General features: G+C 40.4%; 1 protein-coding gene across 1 annotated transcript; it reads right to left on the bottom strand.

Moving 5' to 3' along the window:
* Nucleotides 1–490: 490 nt before the first annotated feature.
* Nucleotides 491–11810, bottom strand: LOC115378099 (dnaJ homolog subfamily C member 7-like). The gene is made up of 14 exons (XM_030078242.1): nucleotides 11693–11810; nucleotides 9359–9447; nucleotides 8948–9072; nucleotides 8675–8788; nucleotides 8459–8533; nucleotides 8021–8139; nucleotides 7677–7830; nucleotides 7423–7587; nucleotides 4915–5006; nucleotides 4740–4813; nucleotides 4491–4637; nucleotides 3270–3425; nucleotides 2055–2129; nucleotides 491–1930 (listed from the first exon to the last, which is right to left on the bottom strand). Exons 1-14 carry the CDS (start codon nucleotides 11761–11763, stop codon nucleotides 1893–1895), a joined length of 1494 nt encoding a protein of 497 aa, XP_029934102.1. The 5' UTR covers nucleotides 11764–11810; the 3' UTR covers nucleotides 491–1892.
* Between the last annotated feature and the right edge of the window lie 614 nt (nucleotides 11811–12424).

Raw genomic sequence — 12424 nt, 5'->3', positions numbered from 1 at the left:
CTACAAATAAATCACTATCGCCTACAGTTGGCTGGCAGTGGCATTGAATATGATGTCCAAAAAATAAATGCATATATCTGACAAATATATAAATTTCCTCAACACATTTTGTAACGCCTAAAATAGGTTATGATCTATTTGAATCAATGAATCAAGTCTTGATGAGACAAGATCATGCACATTGTGTACATGAAAGTGCATTGCTGATACGTTCTATTCTTGTTTTATCTACTAAATTTTGTCTTTGTCGCGGTGATGTTTCATGTCATTTTTATCCCTTTTTACCGTAAAGTGTCACTGAGTAGTAAGAAAAGCACTATACAAATAAAATGTATTATTACACATATTATCATTATGAAAATGGTTGATCATACAGGTAAATATACCTGCAATAAATAAGTGTATCAGGTTTCAAATTAAATTTGATCATACAGGAAGGTGAAAACAGCCAGAGACTGGCTGATATACAAGACAAAACTAAACTCCAACATTACAGTACGGGACAAATCTTTATTGTTCCAATAAAAAAAAGCATGTCTCTTGTTCATTCATGTTTTTTTAACAAAATGATTCACAGGTCGGTGAGAGGACCATGACAATGGGACATTTCCAATCTCATTACCCTTGACAGGTGTAACAAGAGGGGAGGGTACTAACCAAACGTGCATGACAAGGAGCAGCGTGACAGCAAGGTGTGACTGGTGACGATACAAGACTCTGAATCAAGTCCTACATGATTGGCTGGATTTAAAAAAAAAAGAAAAAAAAAGAAAAAGGATTCAGGGACATTTAAGTCTTCACTTGCAAAATTAATTTGCCTCTATTGGGCTGATGTGAAAAGAAGCACAAAAACATGCTTAGCGAGACTAGTTTCTGCCTTTGCAAGTGCAGGCGAGCTGGTTGTAGGGTCGTGGAATCAATGTGTCACTGTAAGAAAAGTATGTCTAATTGCTAAGTTCAGTCTGGTAAGGCACCACGTAATTTGATAGGAACATGGTCTGTACCGAGTGGAGGTGGATATTCCTTTAAATGGCTTTAAGCAGCTGTAGAACAAAATGGTTTGCAAAGCTATTATGATTTTGGCCTGTTTCAATGAAAAAAATAGCCACTGAAACTCAAAGGGAGAAGGATGGGTGGGGTGCATTTACAACTAATTAGAATAATAAAAAAACAAAACTAACCATCAACACTGGCATTAGTTTGCTTACAGTTAGAATATACAATAAATATAAATAGATCTAAAGGAAAATGAAGGAAAAAATTATGAATACAATAAACGCTTTACATTCCAGTCAACTGTACAATGCAGCATGGAGACTAGATGAAAAAACAAAGATCCCAGCAGACTGATCCCACGGTCTGCAGGTATGCCAATAAAACCTGGACATATAAAACCTGGGCAGTGCTGTCCTGAGGTCACTTTTGACATTACTGATTTTTAGCTCTATAGAGTGCCAGTCTGTCCCAAGAGCATCTTACAAGGTCATATTACACATTTTTCCTGATATTTAACTGTAATTCTTTTTTCAAAGCATTCCTTAGTATTTAATCACCTCTATCAAGGTATAGTGGCAGTTTTACAAGTCTAGATTCAATTCTGCATTGTATCTCAATTTTGGGAATACGATCATGCTCTGAGAAAAGCTCAGCCACACTTCTCAATTCTTCACTGATAATGCTACCTTCATTATTAAATTGCCCTTGTTCATGTTTCTGCCAAATGCCTGTTAGTATAAGTGTGACAAGTAAATTCAGGAGGTGAATGCAATTACCAAAAACATTTTTTGCAAAGTATAGTGCGGGAAGATTTTGCGAGACAAATCAGGAGGTGATTGAGTCCAATTTAATACTGTCCATTGCAGGGCTGCAATGTTCCTGTGCGTTGTTTCACTTTAGCCAAACTGGAAAAAGAAATTTCCAGGCCCAGCATCTGAAAAAAAAGAGGGACACAAACAATGCACAGTCAGTAAAAAGACATACATTCTCTCCCATTTTTCAATAAACGTAGTGAAGTCTGATGTTGAAAAAGGAAAGTCTGGCAGAGGTGTACATACTTGGACTGGATTCAAAATTAAATCCTCCACCCTGGCCACCGAAGAAGGCCCTGAAGATGTTGTTGGCATCAAAATCTGGAGAGGAAAGCCAAGGCAAAAATTATTTATTGACAACGTGTTTGCGAGCAACAAATCAAATCTAATCATTTGTAGAATTTTATATTCATCTCCATTATAGTGCTTTGGTGAAGATAACCACTCAACAGTTGGAACTTCCTTCCTTCTTCTTCTTTTTTTTTTTTTTTTTTTAAAACAACAACAATAGCAATAACCACACACTGCAGATTTTGTTTCAAACTAAGACTGTCCCTACAGCTGCATCCAAACACACTGGTGTACTGCAATTAGCCGCCATTTTCTCCACTTCTCAAAGTGATTGAGAGATTTTACAGTGTCATTACAGGTGAGAGAAATGAGTGGCAGCAAAACATTGCACTCAGGCTGTAATTCGAATATTGCATGTAAGCACAGCTGATTAACTAGAGTGGTCTGAAAAGAGGCTGTTGGTACTGACGCATCTCTGTAAGCCAGTGTACATTCACCAAATAAACCAACAAAGACTTGATATATAAATATAAAGAGTTTAATATATATTTAAACATGTGACTTGCAAAAGTAAAGGCTAGTTTACACTAGGAAATAGGTTATAAGGGTTTTAATTACAATTCAATAACGATGTCTGAAAAGTCTGCTGCACATTAAAACCTTAATGATTGTTTGCTTCTCTCTGTAAAGCACAATTTTGCACCTAGTGTATCCATGTCTGTTTTATCAGCATCACAAAGTCATTGTTGTCTTGATCTACACCAGGGCTACTCAACTTAAGATGGCTCAGGGGCCACTGGGCAAAATTCAGGTTCTGGTCAGTTTCGCCCTCTGGTCAGTAGGTCAAAATAGGTTCATGACATCAGCGCAATAGCCTATGCATTATCGCCCTCTTGTGGTTAGTGATAGAAATGAATTATCGACAGACTGAAAGTCTGAAGAAAAATAACATTTTTATTATATGATGGTGGTGGCCCGCATAAAAATGACGCAGGGGCCGCATGTGGCCCCTGTGTCAGGTCAAACACATTACTGAGAGTGCTGTCAAATTCCCCACTTGAAGTAAATCAGCTTAAAAAGGTGATGAGGACAAATACACCCTCTTTCAGCCATCAAACGACTGTCTGGTTCAATGTAAACCTGACCAAATAAAAGATAAAAGGTGCTTACCTCCTCCACCAAAGCCGCCATCATCCTCCAGGTCATGCCCGTTATCGTAGCGGACTTTCTTCTTGGGGTCAGACAGCACAGTGAAGGCCTCGCCCACCTCCTTGAACTTCTTCTCCTCCTCCTTCTGCACTTCTGGAGTCGCTGCACTGTGGCGGTCTGCAAGATAAAGACAAAACCACTCACTTACAACAAAGACCTCACCACACTCGATTCAGCTGTCATCAAACATAATCAGAGCTAGCATTCCTTATGAACACAGTCAACAGCTGACCAACATATGATAATATGAATTCATGTGAAAACAATATATTTTTATTTTAAAGACTATTTTGAGGCATTTCTACTTTGGTTGACAGTCACAGAAGAGAGACAGGGGATGACATGCGGCAAAGAGCCTGAGGTGGGATTCAAACCCTTGACACTGCGATCAGTGGTAACAAGTGGTACATGCTCTTACCAGGTGAGCTATTGCGAGGCGCCCCCACATTTTTATTAAAAACATCATGCTTTAATTTGGAAGTCGACACAGAAAAGACATTCAGAAAGGCTCCTTGGCTGGGTCCAAACACAGAACATCCACAGTATATCTCTTACCCAACTGTGATACTACGAAGTTCCAAGAAAATATATATATTGATAAAGTTTTAACTTCAATTTTAAATCATTATCAAAAACTACTAATTATTTCACTGACATAAGGAAGAAAGTTTTCAAATTCCCCATCTGTTCCTGTCAAAAGCAGAACTTGCACAATTCCACAATATAACCAATCACCCATGATAATAAAGCACAAAACAACAAGATCATGAACATAACATCAGTGTCTGTCAAAGTTTTGAGAGATAACTAACACTAAGCTTAAAATAAGGCACCAAAATAAAATCATTATCTCATACAGTTCTTTGAACAAACTGACAGCTGCTACCAATATAGCTCTGTTATAAATGATACATACATGATACTGTGTTTCTGAAATATGATGGTGGGTATTATGACCTTTTGGAAAATAATAATAATAATGATAACGATAAATATTATTATTATTATTATTATACACAATAATTTTTTGACTATATCAAAAAAGGTGTCATTAAGGACCAATAACAATAACAGGAGCTGTTATCAGCACCAGTAGATAAATTCTTGACAATGCCCACCCATAAGCATAACAGGCTTGAAGGTATCTACATGTGTGCATGCACATGTGTGTGTTTAAATGACCTGGGTGGTGCATGAGGGCCCGTTTGCGGTAGGCCTTCTTGATCTCGTCATCAGTGGCGTTCTTTCCGACTCCCAGCACCTTGTAGTAATCTTTCCTCTTGCTCTTCTTCAGTTCCAGCTGGGCGTTCTTCAGCAGATGCTTGTGTTCTAGAGAGCGAGACAAACAGGAGCAAGTGAGAACTTTACGAAATAACCATTTTATTCAAATAAATGGCTGAAAAGAAAACAGCAATGTTGACAGCAGCATACCTTTGGTCTTTTCCGTCTGGTAAACAGTTTCGTAATCCCGTACAGCTTCTTCATACTGCTCCAAGTCCATGTAACTACAAGACACACAGAGTCACTGTAAACAACTACACATGTTCAAGAAAAAATACACACAACAGGAGCATTAATGTACCCAAACAGAAAAGACAGCACATACCACTGGGCTCGTCGTAAATAGGCCTTGATGTAAGTTTCATCCAGCTTGACTGCACTAGTGCAGTCCTCGATGGCTTGATCAAGTTTCTTCAGCTATTGATGAAGAGGAAGAGACATAGGCATGAGCTGCAGTTTCCATTTTTAAAAGTAATTACTCTCACAGCATTACTGCTCATGTATATCTGATGGTGCTAGGCTATATGGCTGAAAGTGATTGAAATCAAAATTGGGAGATCATCATTTTTTAAAATCACAATATGTAAAATCACTATTTTTGTGAAACGTAAAAGGGATAATGCTGCTAAATGAAAGATTATTAGACTACTCACCTTTCATTTACAAAAAAAAATACAAAACAAACAAAACAAAAAAGGACCATTACTGAAATATGTGTGAAAAAAGTGTCAAAAATGTGTTGAGAGGCTAGGGTTAGGGCTAGTTTTTAAACAGGATGCAAAGAATGAAATGATCATTTTAGGACAACAACAACTATATTATTGTCATTATTAAAAGTTGAAGTTCAGATGATTTGGAGCCTATCCCAGCACAGCAACACCCTGGACAGGTTGCCAGCCCATCGCAGGGCAGACAGACAAACACTGACATCCACACACACAATCACACCTAGGGGCAATTTAGCTTCTCCAATTCACCTAACCATGTCTTTGGACGGTGGGAGGACACCGGAGTGCCCGGTGGAAACCCACGCAGACACAGGGAGAACATGCAAACTCCACACACAAAGGACCCTGGGTGGGAATCGAACCCAGGACCTCCTTACTGTGAGGCGACACTGCTAACCACTGCACCACCGTGCCGAACCAGGGCTGCATGATACGGTAAAAAAAAGTGCTATTGTTATTATGTGCTTGCCTTGAAAAGGCAACACATCTTATTATCTTGCATACTTATTATTTTTCTTTTTATTATAGTTTATTTTTCTGCAAATCCTTCGGCGCGCTACTCCTTCTACAGCTTTCATTTTAGACCCACACAATGAATTGGGAAAATGTGCAGCCCCATTGAGAGAAGTGTGCTATTACTTTTATAAGGAATCCGACCCACGGAATTCTCAAAATTCCAATTTTTGTGGAAAATTTCGGCCATAGGAAATGAATTGGCAAAAGTTTGGACGGCTCCAGGGCCCACAGCTTTGGACCTGCGTCTACGCACCAAATACGAAAAACGTGCGTCTTATGGAGAAGAAGCGGTGTGTCAATTTTCAAACTGATCTGACTTTCTGTTTTTCCACAATTCCAGTTTGAAGTCGGAATTCCAAACGCAATACACACTAATGGAGTGAGCTAGAGTGGCATTCCTGAGGGCTAGAGTGGAGCAGCCCTGAAAATTCGCCTAAAACTTTTGTCTTTAACTTGCTCTCCTGGCCACAATTTTCACTCCACATGCATAATTTTTTGGAAAGTAGTAGGAAAACTAGTTGTGCTTTGAAAAATGCAAATACAAAAGCAAAGTAGCTTCAACTTTTTAAACTGTGACCCTTAACGAGGCAGGAGTGCCAGCTCTCTCCCCCATAGACTCCCATTATATCTGGAATGCAAAGTCTCAGGAGAGAAGCAGAAGGACACACTTTTCCAACTCGCTCTGAGGTGGGCATTTTTGGGAGTTGGAAAATAATTTTGACACAGTTTGAAAGCCCAAAGCCTTGCCTTTCTCATGATACCTTTTATTTTCTGCTCGGACTTACTGTCATTGAGAACAAAGCAGTAGTTTGACCACTACGTTTAGGTGATTTTTCACAGAAGCAGCACTGTCACTCATGCTGTGTGCTTCATAGAGCCTCATTTCTGGCTCCGCCCACACAAGCCCCAGTGGCTCAGTGGATAGTGTCTCTGCCTGCCATGCAGGAGACCAGGGTTCAACTCCCCGCCTGGGCAAGAGCCACAACACTACACAGCCCACAAACAGCACAGGGCTGCTGATTTAGCACATGTCCAGGCGCTTGCAAGGCAAGCACATCAAAGTTTCTTCAGAAACTTTATAAAGTCTAGTTTTTTTGATACTATTGCTATTATTTTGACAGATACTGCAATTGCTAAATTTGCAGGAGTGTTTTTTCATCATAATTTACATTTTAACTAGAGAAACAACTGCTTGAGGATGGTGTGATTTTTGCTCAGGTCTGCATCAAAACATGTTTTTTGTTTTAGATCAGGATAATATGATTTGTAGGTATAATGTCACATTTAACCTTTGTCAAAAAAAAGGAGCTGTTGTGATTTGGATACCACACTTAGCCATATTGTGATTTCGATTAATTGTGCAACCGTAGGCTGATAATATTCTCCCTGACTTTCTCAACTAACTTCTAGTTTTTCCTGAGATGTGAAGGAATCCTGTAGGCAGGCACCGGGTCACTCCCAGGTGTCTCAACTAAATTCCAAGCCTGTTGTACCATGGTACTTTTCACTCCAGTGTCATGGTGTGTGCACAGTATAATGCCAAGGCTGAAAAATGACTCAAACATGTTGATTCTGTTGTTTCTCTTTACCTTAGCTCCCACTGTGCCTCTGTTGCAGTAGAGTTTAGCATTGGTCTTGATGTTGTTGGGGTCTATTTTCAGAGCCTCTGTGTACAGCTGATACGCAGCTTCATAGTTGCAGTCCTTGAACGCCTGGTTTCCCTCCTCTTTCTTGGCTTTTAAGGCTTTAGCGTTCTGATTTGGGAAGAGAATAATAAGTCATTTGTCTTTTGCAAACTTTGTCCAAGTTTTCCAAAAGTTAAATAGAAACCCTATCTACTTACCCTGCAGGCTAACCGGGCCTTCTCATGATCGGGTGCCATGCGCAGAGCCTGGACAAAGAACTGCACGGCTTTATCGATACAGTCCTCATAGTAAAGACACAGGCCTTGGACATACAGTGCATCTGCATTGGTGGGATCCATCCGCAGGATATCACTAGGAGAGAATGTTTTAATAAAAGATCTGTTGTAGATATTGTATATCTGAAATTCAAGGCAACTATTACTTAGGAAGAGTGTACTTTGTTCTATGAAAGCAGTTATAGAAAGCAAAAAAATGAATGCCTATGATAAAATAACTGCAGCTGCAACGTCAGTTCCTCTGCTGAAAAGCTTGGTGCCTCTACCTTGCCACAGACTGGGCTTCTGGGTAGCGTCCCAGCAGAGCGAGACACTCTGCCTTCAGGATTTTGAAGCGGTGGCAGGCAGAGGCCAGAGCTAGAGCCCGGTCCATACAGTACACAACCTGGAGGAGGGCAAGAAAACTGAAGCTAAGCAGACACAAACTAGCTCTGTAATTACTCACATCTTGGAGACTTTTTAAACAAGTAAATATTAATATGGAAAAAATTCTGGTGAAAAAACAGGATGGTATTTCACAAAACGGGATTAGGTTAGCCAGATAAATGTGAAAAAGATCATCCTGCATCCTGGCAATAACATTGTCTGCCTTAGTACAGTAGCTATTCCTGCTATCTGAAATATACACCCCAATTTTGACAAAAGCTAACTTCAGACATTAGGTTTTTATGTGTTTAATTAAAATGAGAATAACTGAGTGGTACCTTTCTGAAATCCCGCTTTTCAAAGCCAAATTCTGCCATTCGCTCATATTCCTGGACCGCTGCAGCATTCTTATGCTGAAACACATTAAAAACCAACTCTGAGAACAGACTCACTGGTGGAGATTGTCAGTTCACCTGTGAACAAAACTTTGTGCAGAAGGATGTTCACATTTTTACAATGACTGACTAAAAAGGCGAAAGCAGCTAAGCCCTCACCTCCTGCTGGGCCTGGCTGTTGCTGGGCTCCAGCTCCAGAACCTTCTGGAAACAGCGGCTAGCAGCCATGGCGTTACCCAAAGATAGATGGCACTTGCCCTCACGCAGATGCCCCTGTGGGACAGAAAGTTAACACCGCCTTGATACCACAGCTGAAGCCACCATCATTACTCTGCAGGTGGAGCCAGTGTTGGGGAAACAACTGGGAATGATGAGATTGGTAATGATGCTCATTCTTGTTCTTGACCAAAGTGTGAGTGTGTTCACACTGACCTTCATGAAGCAGTCATCCAGCCGCACAGCCTGCTGGGAGTCTTCCAGGGCCTCTCGAAAGCGACACAGCATCATCAATGTAGCTGCCCTGTTGCTATAGTAACTGGCATTCTTGGGGCATGCATCTGGGGAAAAACAAAAATAATCCAAGTCACACGGGTAAACTTATTCCCTAATTTTAACACAGGAATTGTGATGCATGGGGCATGTAATACAGCTACAAATCAAAGAAAAGATAAATCTGAACATCTGGGTCTGGCTACTAAGAGCTACGGGATTTCTCTAGTATTCAGGGCTGAGGACAAAGATAGCTGTGTGTCGGTCCATGTTAACAGTAAATATCTTCATAGAAATGTTCCAAGGTATACGCTGCAAGTTTATAGTATAGGGAGTTCTGAGTGCTGCTCTTACCGATGGCCTTTGTGTAGTAGTTGAAAGCTTCGGAGTAATCTTTCTTGATGTAGAATGCATTTCCTTGCTCTTTGAAGCCCTCAGCCTGACTGGGGAGTGAAGAGAGGAAACAGCAACCAACGTCAAAATGGAACAATTATTAAAGCTGTTTTTGTGGCTCTGCGTCAGAGTGTTGCCATGCCTACACTGTAATTGTCTATGGCACTGCTACATGGCTGCGTCAAGTATTACTTCCATGTTAACAGAAGACAGATAAAAAAAAGAAGTGTTTGCATTATCTGAGTCCAGGTGTTTACCATCAGACATAATTGCTGGCGTCCAAATCAATGTTTTGGGATTTTTCTTGCTGTGAATTTCCTAAAATCTGACTGGCTTGCGAGATAAAGGCCTCCAGCAACAACACACTGTGCTGTTACTATTTTTGCCTGTTCTTGGTGACCCATATCTATCAGGGGCTTTCTTGCAGATGGGGCAGAGTACTAACGGGATGTCAGAGGACTGAAAGCTGCTGTTTCACCTGGAACTTGGACAGCATGGCAGCAGGGTGCTGACTGTCCTGACGGCTGTAAAACTAAACATAGCAGGGACAATCACCTGCTACAGTCCTTTCAAATGAGGAACCCAGCGTTAACTCTACCACCAACTTTCAGCCATTGAGGTCATCTTGTATTAATTTATCCTGATTACAAAGACGAAGTCGACACATGAATCTTTTGTAGTAAGACCAGGATTAGATTAGTAATGTGTACACAATGTGTGTGCAGCAATAATAGCAGGTCAAAGCCATCTATCCAAATTTGCCACTTTACACTTTCATAACAGGCATTTCTTTTGTATATGGCTGGTACACAGTTGATTCTGTTATCTTAATCTTAATAATATACCTTTTTTTATTATATCATGTCAACTTTTATTATACCATGTGATTTTAACATGTGAGAGTATAGCAGGAACACTGGATGTGTACTTGCTGGTGAAAGGGAAAACAAGTAGCCGAGCACTTACATTTCAAGATCTGAATAGTACAACAAATCCTAATACTTTATTGGCATTTAATCTGCTAAAATATGAGGTAAGAATGGATAAGCCCACTAATGACAAAGAGGCAAATCTGTCCTTGAAGGCAGTGACCCTAACAAGACACTGTCCCCTGCTAAAATAACATATTCTAAAACTGTATGACAAGCCTCTTCACGTAAGAACTAAACAATCCAATATCACATGTATTTACCGCCGAGTTTACCTGTTTACATCTGTTTTGCCAGCAAATTACACAGACCTGCTTTTAGAATAACGACTAACAATTACAATATTAATCTAATACCCATGTATTATTTCATATCTACAGCATACAAAACATGGGGACGTTACTTTCTCCAAAATACATGACTTTACGTAGCTAAAGTTGTTTGTTAAGGAATGCCCTTGTTAAACCTGTTATGTGGTCCTTCCATGAGAAATAAGACGGTGGGACAAAGTGTACATATTCTGTGTTGCTGGAAATGTTTAAGCTTGAATTTTATCATTAGCATCATTAATAGCTGTCTTGCTTCTTATTAAATAATTTTAAGAGCTTTGGTGCCCCATCTAAACATTGTTACCATTACATTACTACATTACTGCAACCATTCAAGATTAAACTGGGTCGAATCGTTGATTTAATAACTTTATAAATAACTTAAATCGTTTGGGTAAGTTAACTTGCCTAACGTTACACACCTTCAAGGCGCCTTATGTGGAAAGTTCTCGAAAGCGGAAAGTCGCTAGCATGTGTGACACGAGACGGCTCCAAACGACGCTTCTGTTCCTGTCCTCAACTTCAAAAATGAGTTTATAAATATATACACACAGCGACATAACTACCAACCACACACCAAACGAAAAATTACTCTTTAAAGGTTAACTCAAGCTTACAGACTCAAGTACGCCTTCGTAACATCAGTGACCTGAACTGAGACATGAGCGTTAGCCTAGCTATGCTACTTAGTTAAAGTTAGCTGAAATCTGTTCCTTTTAGCTGGTCTAACCATACAAGAACACTGTTTTTTTTCCCGGGTTGATCAACACCAAGTTAATGTCAGCTCCTGCCGCTTGTCGAGTCGTGTTTTGGTGTGTCAAATGTAACTTAAACCAAACACACAGCACATTTACACAGCCTGCCGGACGGGTGTGCTAGCCCATTTAGCTCGTTTAGCCATTGTTGTGTGCTAGCCTTGTCAGGTTAGCTAACTGAGGCTGATCAACAAGCCTAAAGCAGCAGACCGCGCTAGATAAATTTTGTTTCATGAAACTGCCATGAAACGTGTTCAGATAATGCTGACAAAAGATGTTTACCGCTCTACGTCCTCCTGAAAGGGGGTCTGGGCTTCTGTTTCCATCGGCATGTCGATGTCAACAGCTGCCATCTTTTTTTCCCGAAAGGAACGATCAGACGCAATTTCCGGGAATATCTCCGACCACAGGTTGTTTCATTGGGCCTCACCTCGGTGGCACTGCCAGGGGCGTGCACAGGCTCTGACAGGTCAAGTGTCCAAGTACAGAAACTCCTCACTGTATTGGAGGCTGAGATGTCTGTAAATGCAGTGTCTTAAATCTGATTTCACCTTGTTACTTGTCAGGCTGTCTGTTTCTTTCCATCATTTGTCTGTTGCAGCAGAAATGTAATAAAAATTACAGCTGCTGCACAGGAACAGCACGGGATCGTGCAAATTAAGAAAATGTGGCAGAACAAGAGGAAGAGGAAAAGTGAGAGTAGAAGTCTCCTCTCTGTTAGCTCCTATAAGTTGGTGCAAATTTATGGTTATTTGTACAATATGAGTTGTACTATTTGCCAATAATACTGGACAATGATAACATCTGACTACAAGGCACTCATCAGGGTCAGGAAATGGCCAGCTCACCATTCAGGAAACTCACCTGCTGACTCTACCACCTGGCCAGATGAGGTTTAAAAATGCACTCTAGACTAATGATCGTGGTAAAGGTAGAGATCAAACACTGGCTGTAATCCCAGCTGTGTGGATCCTGCAGGCACTGGTTCTAGTGAGCTGCACAACCTCTGTGCCC

This window comes from Myripristis murdjan, chromosome 19, assembly GCF_902150065.1.
Source record: "Myripristis murdjan chromosome 19, fMyrMur1.1, whole genome shotgun sequence".
Classification (NCBI taxonomy): domain Eukaryota; kingdom Metazoa; phylum Chordata; class Actinopteri; order Holocentriformes; family Holocentridae; genus Myripristis; species Myripristis murdjan.
The sequence above is the reverse complement of the archived record's forward strand: the minus strand, read 5'-3'. Positions and strand labels throughout refer to the sequence as shown.

Excerpts from the sequence above, each read along its gene's own strand:
- LOC115378099 (XM_030078242.1), bottom strand. The coding sequence starts at position 11,763 with ATGGCAGCTGTTGACATCGACATGCCGATGGAAACAGAAGCCCAGACC. Across the intron at positions 5,007-7,422 it reads GAGGCACAGTGGGAGCTAAG|CTGAAGAAACTTGATCAAGC; the intron begins GTAAAGAGAAAC and ends CTTCATCAATAG. Across the intron at positions 2,130-3,269 it reads TGGCGGCTTTGGTGGAGGAG|ATTTTGATGCCAACAACATC; the intron begins GTAAGCACCTTT and ends TTTCCTCTCCAG.